Source organism: Mercurialis annua, linkage group LG1-X (assembly GCF_937616625.2).
Source record: "Mercurialis annua linkage group LG1-X, ddMerAnnu1.2, whole genome shotgun sequence".
NCBI classification, from domain to species: Eukaryota; Viridiplantae; Streptophyta; class Magnoliopsida; order Malpighiales; family Euphorbiaceae; genus Mercurialis; species Mercurialis annua.
The window spans coordinates 68,066,650-68,082,610 of NC_065570.1; the positions used below are offsets into that span (position 1 = coordinate 68,066,650).

General features: G+C 33.7%; 2 protein-coding genes across 2 annotated transcripts; one reads left to right on the forward strand and one right to left on the reverse strand.

Annotated features, from left to right (window-relative positions):
• Positions 1-743: 743 nt before the first annotated feature.
• LOC126666161 (sucrose-phosphate synthase 4) lies at positions 744-8,556 on the forward strand. Its single transcript, XM_050359152.2, has 13 exons — positions 744-1,129; positions 2,058-2,147; positions 4,136-4,356; positions 4,572-4,835; positions 4,909-5,389; positions 5,509-5,634; positions 5,864-5,995; positions 6,081-6,257; positions 6,479-6,532; positions 6,668-6,730; positions 7,031-7,873; positions 7,957-8,084; positions 8,175-8,556. The coding sequence occupies exons 1-13, from the start codon at positions 920-922 to the stop codon at positions 8,449-8,451; spliced, it is 3,066 nt and encodes a 1,021-aa protein (XP_050215109.1). The 5' UTR covers positions 744-919; the 3' UTR covers positions 8,452-8,556.
• LOC126666163 (uncharacterized) lies at positions 3,934-15,901 on the reverse strand. Its single transcript, XM_050359156.2, has 13 exons — positions 15,636-15,901; positions 15,424-15,510; positions 14,163-14,296; positions 13,824-13,882; positions 13,679-13,733; positions 13,541-13,588; positions 12,536-12,575; positions 10,854-10,894; positions 10,682-10,786; positions 10,052-10,099; positions 9,542-9,661; positions 9,051-9,217; positions 3,934-4,268 (listed from the first exon to the last, which is right to left on the reverse strand). The coding sequence occupies exons 1-12, from the start codon at positions 15,682-15,684 to the stop codon at positions 9,149-9,151; spliced, it is 855 nt and encodes a 284-aa protein (XP_050215113.1). The 5' UTR covers positions 15,685-15,901; the 3' UTR covers positions 3,934-4,268; positions 9,051-9,148.
• Between the last annotated feature and the right edge of the window lie 60 nt (positions 15,902-15,961).

The window sequence follows — 15,961 nt, forward strand, 5'->3', positions numbered from 1 at the left end:
AAATAATTAATTATTAGAATAATAGTTAAATGTCTATAATTAAGACCCAAAAAAAGTTTAGTGCTTATGAATTTAGAATGAAGGAGTAACGCACAACCTTAGAGAAGTATGTTTGTAAATTATACATACACATATACACCTTGAATTTATCTCTCAATTAGTTTATTTTACTAAATTATTTCTCCGGCTTTGCGGACATCTTGAAATTTGTTAAGTATATAAAAAAGAGTCAATTGTAAATAAAATGCAATATTTTAAATTTACAACTCCAACTTTTAGTTTTGATAATTTTAAGTGCCAACTATTATTTTTTAATTCAAAAACGCATATTGAATTGCCGATATACTTTTACTGATGCGGACACCGGAAATCTACTAAAAATTGACATCGGAACACATTTTTGAACCAACAAATAAAATTAGCATCTCCTTAATGAAAGTGGAAGCTCAAAGTCAAATTAAGGTAGCAAGAATCAATTCTTCTAGTACTCTAAGTGGAGAATAGTGAAAGAATAAGGATGTTTTAGGTAATATTATTATACTCTTAAAAAGAATAGGAAAGGGAGAAACCAAAACCACCCAAACCCAAAATATTCATCTATTTGGCAATTTTATCACATATTATCCTCATTAATGCATAAAATTATTACAAGAATAAAATAAAGAATAAAGAAAAGTTTTTTTTTTTAAGAAAAAAAAGGAAAAATTATGGCCTTTTAAGTAGCTTGCCTTGTTCACTTCCAACTTGGTTTTAGAAGTGCAATTTCAAGCTCTTCAAAACCATACAAGCTTTCATTTTCCTCTTCCTCTTCCTCATCCTCTCTTACAATAATAATAACAAAAAAAAAGTTTATGTTCCAAATTGTAGAGTCTTGCCATTGAAGATTACTATAGTTTTGTTGTAATTGAAAGGAAAAGAAATGGCAGGAAATGATTGGATAAATGGATATTTGGAGGCAATTTTAGATGTGGGAAGTAGTTTAAGGAAAACAAATGATGGGAAGTTGAAGGTTGCAAAGTTTGAAGAGAGCAAAGAAAAAGAAAACAATCCATTCAGTCCTACAAAGTACTTTGTTGAAGAAGTTATTAATAGTTTTGATGAATCTGATCTTCACAGAACTTGGGTCAAGGTTAGCCTCTCCCTATATATATATAACAATATATTTCTTTTTGGAAATTAATCACAACTTTTTAATCTAAACAATCTCTATCTTTTGGCCATTATGCCAAAGAATATAAAGGTTGTACTTGAAGTGATTCTTTTTTTTGTATGCAAATGAAACATTAGATAGAATCTGAAAAGAAACAAAAATTTGCAAACCTCCATTCCAAAATCTGTTACAGACTTGCAGCTTTTGTATCAGGATTGGTTTTTATTGTGGACCCTTTATATGCAACAATGAGAGATTCTTACCCAGACCAGGTCCATAAAAAATGCATTGATCCGACCATTCAAGTATTGAAAAAAAAAAAGAATTCTCCAATTTTCCTAAAATTTTATATACCTTTTCCCTATAAAACCATTGTTAAGAGAGGTCAGCATTTTTGGACGACGTTTAGTTTAGAGATTAAACGAAATTGAAAATTATCAAACAGTTCAAATTTAAAACTCGTTGAATTTCACTTAACAATTTCAACGACAATAACAACAGCTAAATCAAACATGTCAATTTTTCTATTTTTTTTGTCCTTAAGATTGGAGGTCTATAACTTTCAAGTTATTAAAAGAACCAAGTTATAAAAATATTTTGTAAAGCAAGTAACAATTATTTGTTCACAAAGTTATCATTTGAGTATGATAAAGCCTAAAAGTATTAAATAAATGTTCTAAACTCTAAAGTATTCAGCTGTAATTACTGGTGGGAACCAACATTTTATATTTTATAACCCTATCAAAAGTAAATACAAAGAGCATATATAAATAAAGTCAGTAGTACTAGTAGTTTCGTGTGTGTTTTGAACTTTATTGATTTGGGTGGTGGATGTTAAATGGTAAAAATAAGGATAGAAGAAAAGTATAAGGGTGAAAATGAAGAATGTTAAAAAATGTATGGGCAGGTGATAGCAACAAGGAATACTCGTGAACGGAGTAACAGGCTTGAGAATATGTGCTGGCGAATTTGGCATCTTGCCCGTAAGAAGAAAAAGGTACACATGAATTCTATGACTTTCTTTTTTGTTTTCAATTTCAACTTTTCTTTCATTCCTTTTCATTATGTTCTTTTGCATTTTGTTTTTTTTTTTGAAAAGAAGAAGTTTGTTTTTTTTACGAGGGAAACTTTTGTATAAAGAGTTTAGTGTAATTTACATTTCCATCTCTTAGTTCTACGATAATTAAAAAACGAACAAAGGGTCAACGCGCTCCCTAAACTTGTGACACGGGGTCATCTAATCCAATTTATACTTTTTTGACCAACTAACCCCAAAACTCTTCATTTTTGGGTCAAATAACCCCACAATTGTATTTTAAAACGCGTAAAATACAAATCAGAGGTGAGGGATGCAAAAAAGTAATTAGATACTTCCCTAATTGCTGCGATATAAATATTCTAAATCTATTTTTTGAAATAAAAATATAAATTATGGGGTTATTTGACCCAAAAATGAAAATTTTTGGGGTTAGTTGCTCAAAAAAGTATAAATTGGGTTAGACGACCCCGTGTTTCAAGTTCAGGGGGCGCTTTGACCCTTTGTTCATTAAAAAATTAAGGTGCAATAACGATAAAATACGAAATAGGGTAAAATTGACGAGTTTTCATCGTCAGGGTAGGATCGAAAGGGGTTATAAGGTCGGGTTATTTTTTTAAGGTATTAGGCCTTTTTTATTCTTCAAAAATCATGAGGTGACTTAAATTGATCTTTTATAATGAATTTAGAGGGCAAAATAAATTTTTATTGGAACTCTTTTCATACATCTACTTTATAGTTATACGGATTGAATGCATCCTACCCATTTGACAACATTGGAATTCAAAAGACTCCACAGTAATCAATTGTTAAAATTGGCCAAACCTATTTCAGATCCTTATACTTTTTATTTTGGACGTTCAATCCCAGCATTTTTATTGATAGGAATGAGTCCCCGAACTTTTGTTTCTAGTAAAATGAGACCCTTATGTAGCCGAACGTCTTGATGTCTTAAGTGCACAGTGGAAAAAATATCTAACTTGCTTTTTATATTTTTTATTTATAATCAATTAGAGCCTTGTGATTTATTTTTATTCAATTAAATCATATCATATTAATAAAAAAATTAAACACATCTTCTACTTTATTTTCTGGTTATTTTTTTTATAACATATATTCATATACTATAATCAACAAATAATTCACATACATTATTATATGATATATTCAAATTTAAAGAATAATTTATTTTCTAGCCACATCAAAAAAAAACATAATCTTTTAATATAATTAAATTACTTCTAATATAGTTATTTAATAGCTATTGTATTTCTTATTGACTTTATGAATTTATCTTATTCATCCAATTAATACCAAATTTTATTAATTTTAATTAATTTAAAATTATGTTTAATGTAACTTGACATAGTTTAAATAATAATAACATCAAGATCTAAATGGTTTAAATTCGATTTTTTTCCTTATATATTCAATATAAATTAGTTATTCTGAAATAATTATTAAAGAATATAAATCAAAGTATTATGTACTTTAAAAAAAATATATAACTACAATAAAGTTTAAATTTTTTAGAAATTTAATGTTGATAAAATAGAAGTGCAGGAATCCCGTTTCTACAAAAATAAAAGTATAAAGCCCAATCTCAATAAATAAAATAAAAAACTTAATTGAATTGCAGCAAAATAATTTGCATTCTTACTAAAGGTGCACCGCAATACACAAGCTACCGAAAGGAAATGATTTTAACAAAATTAAAAGTGCAGAAGGACATACAAAAGTGTAGGGATACGATACAAAATGGATTATTTCGTTATAATTCTCATTTTCATAGATGATAAATATCCTGTCTACTTATTTATAAAAGGAATCTTATGAAAAAAAACATTACATATTTACTAGGTTCATACAATCTAAACAATAATGCTCATCTTAAGTTTGTAGAAAAGAGACATCTTTTTTATGGAAACAAAGAAAATACCTGTTTGCAGATAGCGTGGGATGATGCACAAAGGCTTGCAAAAAGACGGCTGGAGAGAGAGCAAGGGCGTTTTGATGCTGCAGAGGACCTTTCGGAGCTATCGGAAGGCGAGAAGGAAAAGGGCGATGCTTATGTATCAGAACCTGTCAAGGAACTTATCAGAATTAGCTCAGATATGCAGATTTGGACTGATGAAGAAAAGCCGAGGCGCCTATACATTGTGCTCATCAGGTCATCTACATCTTCATCTATACCGGTCATAGTTTATCAGTTGCAAAAAAAAAAAAAAGAGATTAAAAACAAACATGCGCTTAGCAATATCAGACAGCTAAATCTAATTCAAATAAAAATCTAACGAACATTAATCCTGACGTAACGCTGTTCGAGAAAAAAGACAGCTTCAGATTATTACACATGGACCTTATGAGTTATATTTTTGCCTGTAGTCTACATGGGTTGGTGCGTGGAGAAAATATGGAACTCGGAAGAGATTCTGATACTGGGGGTCAGGTAAAATATGTTGTTGAACTTGCTCGAGCTCTGGCAAACACGAAAGGGGTCTATCGTGTAGATCTATTGACAAGACAGATCACCTCACCTGAGGTAGACTGCAGCTACGGTGAGCCTATTGAGATGCTGACATGCCCGCCTGATGCAAGTGGCAGTTGTGGAGCCTACATAGTTCGTCTCCCCTGTGGTCCCCGTGACAGGTATTTGAAGTTTCTAATTTTTTCGGTTTAAATTTGGCAAGATTTTAGTTTAACAGAGACATCTACACCGCAGATACATACCAAAAGAATCACTCTGGCCTTACTTGCCAGAATTTGTTGATGGGGCCTTAAGCCATATTGTCAACATGGCTCGAGCTCTAGGTGAAGAAGTCAACGGGGGGAAGCCAACTTGGCCATATGTGATTCATGGCCACTATGCTGATGCTGGTGAAGTAGCATCACGCTTGTCGGGGGCCTTAAATGTGCCGATGGTACTAACAGGACACTCACTAGGAAGAAACAAATTCGAGCAATTGCTTAAGCAAGGAAGGCTTTCTAAGGAAGACATAAATGCAACTTATAAGATAATGAGAAGGATTGAGGCTGAAGAGTTGGGGTTGGATACGGCTCAAATGGTGGCGACTAGTACAAAGCAAGAGATTGAAGAGCAATGGGGCTTGTACGACGGATTTGATCTCAAGTTGGAGAGGAAACTTAGGGTTAGAAGACGCCGAGGAGTAAGTTGCCTGGGACGAAACATGCCAAGGATGTTGGTATGAACAATTTAACCCTTTATCTTACCCTCTGACATATAATTTCAAGACTAAATGTCATTAATACCAGCCGTGATTCACGTTCTCATCTAATCATATTCTAAATGCTATAACATCAGGTTATACCTCCAGGCATGGATTTCAGTTATGTGACAGCGCAAGATTCATTGGAAGATGATCTAAAGTCATTAATTGGCTCTGATAGAACCCCAAAGAAAAGGAATCTGCCTCCAATATGGTCCGAGGTAATTGTTCTCTCCCTCAAATTCAGAATTTTTTTTACCAAGATATGAATTCCAACAAAAAATTTCAAATCCTTATAGCTTTCAAAAATGACTAAAAAATAGTGTTATTAAGAAAACAACTTGTGATTGATTTACAAGAAATCCAGATGATGGATTTAATAAACAAAAAGAGAGATCGAAAATCAACTTCATTAGTCATTTATTATATAATTGCATTGTGTAAATGCAGATAATGAGGTTTTTCACAAATCCTCATAAGCCTACTATACTTGCACTGTCCCGTCCTGATCCAAAGAAAAACGTCACAACATTGCTAAAGGCTTTCGGGGAATGCAATCGCCTAAGAGAGCTAGCCAACCTGGTAAATTTTCATTTTCATCTCAGATTGATATCAGACATGTCAATCATATGAGAGAATTTGCTTAAATTCTTTATTTTTCTTGCAGACTCTAATTCTTGGTAATCGAGATGACATTGAAGATATGTCTAACAGTAGCTCAGTTGTTCTTACAACTGTGCTCAAACTCATTGACCGATACGATTTGTATGGTCAAGTTGCTTATCCCAAGCATCACAAGCAATCTGACGTTCCTGACATTTATCGTCTTGCTGCAAAAACTAAGGTATGACAATAATGTCCCGTATTCCTATACCAAAACCTACAACTATCAACCCCATCACCTATAGTGTAGTGAAGATGGATTGTGCTGTTCAAATCCAAATAGCATATAAACTGTCACCCTATCTTAATAACCTACAGTTGGCTACACCATAAATTTTGAGTTCTCCTGCAACATTTAAATTTTTAATACTAACACTTCTGTGGCGGTCTTGTCCCTTGAAGGGAGTTTTCATCAATCCAGCTTTGGTGGAACCATTTGGTCTCACACTTATAGAGGTAATTTTCAGACCTCATTTGTAGCTTCAATGGCCTATAATCCAACCATTTAATCTTGATTCATGTCAAAGCTGTACACAAGTTCTAACTACACTTAATTCATGATTAATAAGTGTCCAATCTTCGATTTTGTAGGCAGCTGCTTATGGTTTACCTATTGTTGCTACCAAAAATGGTGGACCAGTGGACATTATAAAGGTAACAAACATCATATTCCTAGTTTTCCCTCCTAAAACTTTGATTCTATATCTGTTTTTTTCTTCCGCTTTCATCAAGAGTTCCTTAAGTATAAATAGTATCAAATCCAAGAATTTTCCCAAGATTCCCCATCGTAAAACTCGTAACTCTTATATAAACAAAACGAGGCCAAAATGACCCACTCACGCCTAGTACAATTAGTCAATATTGCACATAATTTTAAGTAGTTTTAAATTTCAGAATGCTACTGCTTGTATATCATGCTTCTAGCAAACTCACAAGAGGATTTGTTTCTACCAGGCTCTTAATAACGGCCTTCTAGTTGACCCTCATGATCAAAAAGCTATCGAAGATGCACTTCTAAAGCTTGTCGCCGACAAAAACTTGTGGACAGATTGCCGAAAAAATGGCTTGAAAAACATCCACCGCTTTTCTTGGACAGAACATTGCCGTAACTATCTCTCCCACATTGAACACTGCAGGAACCGCCACCCAACTTCACGTCTTGAGATTGCACCAACTCCTGAAGAGCCAATGAGCGACTCTCTCAAGGACGTAGAAGATCTGTCTTTGAGATTCTCCATAGAAGGAGATCTCAAGCTTAATGGAGAGCTAGATGCAGCAGCTAGACAAAAGAAACTAATCGAAGCCATCACCCAAGCAGCTTCTTCCAATGGAAATTCTAGTGTTACTTACAGCCCTGGCAGAAGGCAGATGCTATTTGTGATAGCTGTCGATTGTTATGATTCTGATGGAAAAAGCACGGAGATCTTTCAAAACGTTATCAAGAATGTAATGAAAGCTGCAGGTTTATGCCTGGGGTTGGGCAGGATAGGCTTTGTATTGTTGACTGGCTCAAGTTTACAAGAAATAATGGAAGCTCTAAGATGTTGCCCCGTAAATATAGAAGATTTTGATGCAATAATATGTAATAGTGGAAGTGAATTGTACCATCCATGGAGGGATATGGTAGCTGATGTGGACTACGAAGCCCACGTGGAGTACAGGTGGCCTGGTGAGAATGTTAAGTCGACGGTGACTAGGCTAGCCAAGGTAGAAGATGGACCTGCACATGATGTCTTTGAATATACTCAGGCATGTGGTTCGAGGTGCTATTCTTACATTATCAAACCAGGAACCAAGGTACGTGCTCATAAGATGTAATAAATAGAAAAAGATAATTTTATTAATAGTTGCTAATGAATATTCAAATAAATAAATATCAGACTAGGAAGGTGGACGACCTCCGTCAAAGGCTACGGATGAGAGGCTTTCGGTGCAACCTTGTCTATACACGGGCAGCATCAAGGTTAAACGTGATCCCGTTATTTGCATCAAGAAAACAAGCTCTAAGGTCTGGAACAGAGTCTACGGACAGATAAAAGAATTTCCGAGCAATGTTTCTTAAGTGAAACTTTAACTTAGTTGCTAATATGTTCTGCAGGTATCTTTCAGTCAGGTGGGGGATTGATCTATCCAAGATAGTTGTTTTTGTGGGAGAAAGAGGGGATACAGATTATGAAGAACTACTGGCAGGCCTCCATAAGACCCTCATTATACGAGGCTCCGTGGAACATGGAAGTGAGAAGCTACTGCGCAGCAAAGACAGTTTTAAAACAGAAGATATAGTCCCCCAAGAAAACCCTAACTTGGGCTTTGTGGAAGAAAGCTATGAAATTCAAGATATTTGTGTAGCTTTAGAGACTATAGGGATCAAGTAATCTTGATTGTGGATGTACTTCTCTTCTTTTTCTTTAACAGTTATAAGTGCATACTCTGTTACAGTTAATGCAATATACGGATGTATACGATATTTCTTCTTCCAATGTATATCTCCACCTAATTTCAACCATGGTATTAGTTACCACCTAACTTAAAAGTATATGATACAGATAAACTTCTAGATATTATGGTTGATATCCTGAAATGGTTCCTAGTCCCATTCTTAATATTAACCATAAGGAAAATAAAATTATAATAATCATGCCTTTATTTCTTGTGGTAATGAATTGCGTGTAGGATGAGGAACACGTGTGCGCAAATAGATGAACAACTGATGGACAATGAGAGGAACAATGTTTATGGCAACTTTTATGAATGAATGGCAGATTAGAAAAAAGCATCAGGTACGACTATGATTTCAGAGGGAAGATACAGTATAGCCAACAGAAGTATCAGGTATTATCACATATAGGTATTCTCTTTCCAAGTACATGCAGTTGTTATCATAGAGATATTAGCAGGTTTCCAACTCATCATTGTCACCAGCTATAGTACTGCTCTTATAGAATAGCTGCCAATTGGATTTAAAAAAACATACCATTATTATCTTGTCAAATTATGTGCAAAGATTCAAGATCAAAACTGTTATCCGCAGCCTATTAACTCAGTCCCAAGGTTCACATCCATGCTGATATATCATGCACAACGATCCATTGCCACCTGATATTCAGCCCCACATGTGCATTTAATCATATGAGATGTACCCTGCAAAAAAAGAGGTCTCCAGGATTGGACTCTGGAACAATATTCTTAAGCAGAAAAAAATAAGCTGCAGTCTTCAAAGATTTGAAGACAATCAGTAGTAAAATTTAACAACACGCAGAAAATTCCTTGTTTCAGTTGTTCCAGATGTTTAGATGATGAAATTCTATGCATGAGCAATCAAAAACTCTGATAAATAGATTATCTGCAGAGGCCACTGTTCAGCTTGAATTTAGCGCATTTTCACAAAAAAAAAAAAAAAACTTAAATAGTATGAATCGTCTATAAACTGCAAAACAGAACAGCAAAACTGATAGAAACATTTACCTTGAGTTTGAAAATCTGGTTATGAAGAGATTCCAAATACTCAAGTTCTCCACTCTTATCAGATAAAAGGGCTTTATATTCCTGTTCGAGGGCTGTAATATCCATAGCAAGAAGCTCGGGCTACAGTCACCGAAAGGTTTACAAAATAGATGAGAGTTATACATGAGAATATGAGAAAGCATAGAGGCAATAGTCACTCTTCATCAGATTCAGTTCAAAAGAAGTGACAATTTCTTTTGTTCTAATTATCTTATAACTCTATTGATGGGTTTTACTGTCTCTACTTTCTAGTGCTACTTTTGTACAAACAATAAACAAATTAATGAATTATTTACCAACTCTACTTTTCTCAATAGTAGAGACAGTACATCAATTGGTAGAGGCGGCACTTAAAGGTGGGACATTATTAAGAACAGCAACCCTTGGTGGTTGATTATAAGACCTAATATTTATAATCAGATCCAATAACTGCATGCACAAACACAGGCTCAGTAAAAACTAAAAACTAACCTTAAATTCTTTAGCACTGCCCCTTACTTGCTCAATAGATTGCTTCACCTGGATAGCACAATACATCAGTTCTACAAAAGATATAAAGGAAAGAGAAATATGCAGAATATATTTTTGTTTTCCTTGTGGTAGTATCTGTCTTATAAGCACTTGCACACACTGACTTGAACAGAAAAATGTTGGTGTCATCCTGAAGCACTCAGCCAGATATAACATACCACGGAAAAGGGTTTCGAATCATATTTCTTTTCCCCCGCCAGGCATGAAATCAAAGTGACTTTGGTCAAAAATATAAACAATGAGAAGAACAAATAAGATACTGAGACAGCTAAAATCCTGAAGAAAAAATCTCATTTATTTCACTGGGGACTTGTTTTGGTTTTGGGATATAGGCACCAGAACTATCAGAACTGAATTGACTTGAACAAGCTAAAAACTGACAGATTCAAGGGAAAAACACCAAATCTAATCCTCATGGTACACAAACACTGGAAGTAAAGTTCACTCATATTAACAAAAAAATTACCAGACTAGGGGAAGGACCAAAAATTGAAAATACCACTCAGTAGAGACATGTCACGTTGACACATGAATGTCATATTAATGCAGTAGAGATCCTAGTAAAGTCACCTTGCTATTTTCTGTAGCGATTTCAGCTCTCATTTGTGCAACATCATCAAGCTTAGCTTTAGCACGGTCCAACTCAGCCATTAGCTTCTCCCTTGCACCATTCCCCTGTTATTCCAAGGATATCTTAAAAGACTGTTCTAATTATTTTATTTCATGCGTGAATTTCGTTTACCAGATTGTTTTTTGTGAGGTGGTTATCAATGGGAGGCCTTCCTGCAAGAAAGATAATATGAGATAGAAATCACAAACAGTCAACTTTAACTAAAAAAATTAGGCAATAGTTACTAAACTTAACAATACATGAGATTTAGCGAGAAATAAATCTTGATAATAGAAAGACATGTTACTTTAGTGTTGACAGTTGACTAAGAAGGGGAGTTCATAGAACGGGACATTTGGCTTCTTGCACTTTTCCTTTTATTTTATCCTCTAATATACTTATTGACAATGAAAGAAAATTCTTAACATCAAATTCCTATGGTTTGTGATACAGCAAGATCAGATATTAGAGTTTGCGTACCACATTCAAGGAGTATGATTGAGGGTAAAAACAATATTTGTTACATAATTCTGTAAGAACTTAAACTCTCCATCTTAACAAGGGCTTCTTGTGACGCGTCAAACGAAGTTCTTCCCAATAAATTATGCAATAAGTAGAAACCCCCTAGAATCGACCTTCCATAACTCTTTTAAGTTTAAAAGACCTAATAATCCAGGAAAATTAAAACTTCCGTTCTTGGGTCAATTTTAGGAAAACTCTAAGTTAAACTAGAGGAATTTTGTGCCAATTATAGCATCTCATGGTTGAGCACGAGTCTTAAAGTTTCTTAGGTGGAATATCAACACATAATACTAGAATATGCTCACACAACAAAGCCATTATTTATTTGAGATGCTGATTCAAAAAAAAAAATATATACTTCTTTTGCTTAAGCTTTGAGCTTTCTAATACTTCATAACAGCATAAAAAAATAAAACAGAAATTAGAAAATCTTAATTTGCACTTAACATTTTTTAACATAATAAAAGTCATTAAAGCTAAATTCTTGATACTCAGCCTTTGGCTTTTAGGATTGTTAGATTCCATCTTAAAACCAATTGGTGTTAAGTGGAGGTGCCCAACCAATATATAAACACATGTCCACTCACACACACAACCAATGTGGGATTTCCCACTTTAACACTCCCCCTCACGCGTAGCGTGTACGGGCCGAGCAACAAAGTCCCCCCTCACGTAAATCTCACGTGGGCCGGGCCAAACTCAAATTGTGTGAATGGACAAGGCTTTGATACCATGTTAGATTCCATCTTAAAACCAATTGGTGTTAAGTGGAGGTGCCCAACCAATATATAAACACATGTCCACTCACACACACAACCAATGTGGGATTTCCCACTTTAACAAGGATATAAATTTGTAAATTAATCTATAAAAAGGAAAAAAGCAAAATTGAAGTTTGAGAGTAACAAAACTAGAAACTTTCACAAGGCTGACACATACTAAGGGGAAGCAACTCACAGGAGGCAACTTACACTATTCTCCCAAATTTAAGTTCTGCAGAGAAGACACCTATAGAAATTAGAACATACTTTGCTACTTCTAATAAGTTATTGTACTGCTTATAAAAGAGAATACTTCTCTTTCCCACCAAATCAAACAACGAAAGAAGTTTTGAGAAAAAATATGGCCATAAAAATTATGCTTCTTATCCAGAACTATATTTGGCAGAGTTTGGCAGTAACATAGTGAATGATTAGTGAACCCAAGTCTGATTCAATCCTGCATTTTGTAACACGTAAGAACTAGAGTGCAACTTTAACTGTCTCTGTTTCCTTTTCTGCAAAGAGCCATACCTCCAGTTTCTGCTGCTTGCGCATTAAAACTATCATTGACCTGTATAAAACTTCAAGTTAGCAGCAATTATTTTGAGAAAATAAAATTATTTTACACTAGGAGTCTAGGATGACACAACAGTACAATTTCATTTGTTTTTTCATTCAAGCAGTCAAGGAATTGTGTAGTAGGAGCAGCTTTTACGGAATACATGGCAAAAGACAGCATAGAAGCAGGTATGAATTCACAGGGCGAATAATAAATAGTCATTATTAGTTAAGGCTTTTTCTCTAAATTTAGCTTTGGAAAGTGATAGTTTAGCCATACAGTTATTTCCATAATTCCAAATTTAGGGATGAAAGGAATTATACTTTTTACAGAATGAGAAAGCCAATAAAGTTAAATTAATAGACCAATAGGAGACAACACTCCTGTTCTTTTCTAATATCCAGTACTGAACATTTGTTTCTTATCATTTTTGTTCAACTTCATGAAGTCCATTTTGCTAAGAAGGATTGGACCTAAAGAACTCAATTAAAACCAGCACAAAGAAAGGAGAACAAAAAGGATAATATGAGTAAAATAGACAGCATAAGTTTTAAATTTTGTAACTGTAGACCATCATAAATAAACCATCAGTTAATAACTTTTCCTTAAAATTTATTGGGTGATGCTGCCATACTGCCTGTAATTTGTTAGCTAAAGTTAAGATCTGAAAACAAATTTCTTCAACTAGACTAGACGACTGTATCTTCAAGTTCGTTCGCATAGGGAAGAATAAGTAAGATTTTTAAGGGTCTTGAGGCACTATTAGCACTAGGTGAATTGCTGTTCTGACAGGTTAGATTTACTGTATTCTTGTTTTTGTTTACATCGTCGGACATGATTCTTTAACTTCTAAGATATGAGAAACTGGATGCTAATGTTCTAGAATAGATGCATTGTGCTACCTCTTTGCATTCTTTTCAATATGTATATCTTCAAAGAAAATGATAAGAATATAGGAGTTAGAAGGGAACACTAACCCCATGCTCTCTCAATTCTCCACTAGTTTTGTGAGAATTAACCCAGTCCTGCTCAAAGCAAGAGAAAAAAGGATGTAACTTGCAGCTCAAGATAAAACATGGAATTAAAATTAATATAAAGAACTTAAGCAATCATACCTGTTGTTGCTGAAGCTTATAATTAAGCTCATCTGCAACATTGTCATAGAATGCACTGTGGTGGTCAACACATCACAATTTAGTTAATAGATTCACACATACAGACAGTTTACTATAGCAGTTTGACAGTTTACGCTTTTAATACCTCTTCTGTCTGATTTTGGCAGATAAACTGACCCTTTCTTGTTGAATAAGCTCTAGTGTCTGTATTTTAACAATTTTTCAGTTCTAAAATGAGAAGGAAGAGTGTAAATATTAAATGCATTGAGGTTTTTTTTAAAGCTCAACATGTTCCCTCATTGTCCAAACAGAAGTCTAACATAACCTCTCATATGGACCTTATCTATGACAAATTGGAAGATATATACTGTCAATCTATACCTCCTAGTTGGTGCATTTAACTTGTGCATAAAATTTTCTTCGACATTTTTTTTAACAATGATACTTCAATGTTTTAGAGTCAAGACAATTATACTTGGAATACCTGGGAAAGAGAGGATGAATCGGACTCCAAAGAAGCAATTTTTCTCTGTTTTTCCAGTATTTGTGAGCATACCTTCCCTCTTTCCTGTAACATCTTCTCAGTATCTTCTTTCTGTTTCTTTATTTCAGATTTTGCTGAAAAGTTAAAATGGTTCAGAATCAGATAATAACAAGAAACAGAAATCACAAGAGAATTCAAATCCAAGAACTTGATTTCATGCACATCCATGACAAGGCTAAATTACAACACTAATGAGCAGTTATAAAATTGGACCTTTTAAAGTCATGACATGTCTAATAAGACTTGACACCAGTCAGCTGTTTGCAAATTTCCTCCATCAATCATTGTCTAAGATGTTTAAAATCATATATCAACTTGTGCTTTGAACACAAATTATATTATACGATGCCCCTCACAAGCACAGATATTCTACAGCAAAGATTAAGAGTCAAAGAAGTTTTGCAGGCATTGAGATTCAACCTCACAAGCATTAAATTTCACTCATACTGTGATCACTGACACAAAATAATTAACTTGCTTTTCCCTCCCATGGCTATTAAACATGTCTGTGATAAATACCAATTTACCTATTCGACATAAAAAAAAAATAGTCATCATATAAATTTCAAACAAAAAATTATTCGGCTCAATCTCAATTCAAGTGACATGACATCAGCCATTTCCACTCAGTAAAGTATAAGAAATTCCTAAATAGTGTTGTGATCAAAATAAAACCTAAAATAGAGTGTTATATCTACCAAACTGAGTGACTGCAGTCAGGTTTCATTCACAATGATTGTCAGAAATTGCAACAAACAACCGTAACAGTTCTTCGTTTTAAAATTAATCAAAATGGATCCACAAATACTAACCCATTGATTCACATTAATACAAAGATTCTCCCAGTAAGAACCATTGTATCATTACTATGAACAAATAAATAATAAATAAAAATTTTATTTATGTAAAATTGCATCCTGAAAATAGTCGTCATTTCTATATTTAAAATATGAAGAAATCCACACTATCTTTTATAATCAAAATAAAAAACCAGACATATTAAAAACCTAATATGAGTAATTTAAACAACAAACACTTTCCATTTCAAATCCCTAACTATGTAAACTGACACAAGCTACAAATTGTCAGAAACCGAATATAACAAGTCATAAGTAGATTTGAAATTAATACGTATATATCATTATTGAAAAAAATAAAAGAATAATAAACTCCAAAAACATTTAAAAAATTAAAAACAGACCAGAATTGAGGTCAGTCTCCATAGTTTGAATTGTAGCAATCAGCGTGTGTTCCTCCACTGATACCTGAGCTGCCTGATCTTCCGCATCTACACAAAAAGAAAAATAAATAAATTATTTCAACATATACGAAGGTAAATAAAAATTCAAATGCTTATTTAGCTAGATTTTCACGTAATTAATCTAAAAAGGTAAAGTTTTAAAAGAGACATACCGTTCATTTGAGAGCGAAGAGTTTTCATGTACTGTAAGTAGTTCTCCATCGTCTTCGTCTTACTATTCTCAGAAACCCTAATTTTGCACAACTGGAGAGAGAACTATGAATCAAATACCCTAGTTAAAGCAAGTTTCAGAGCGATTTTTTTCCAAGAGGAAGAGAATTTTGATTATGAGGGAAATGAATTTGGAGGGAAGTTTTTAATGGTTAAATACACAAGTGGTGTCTGAACCTTTCACAAATGTCCAAATAAGTTCCTAGTCATGTCAAAAATATCAATTAAGTATTTAATCTTTTAATTTGTTCACTCAAGTACATTTGTT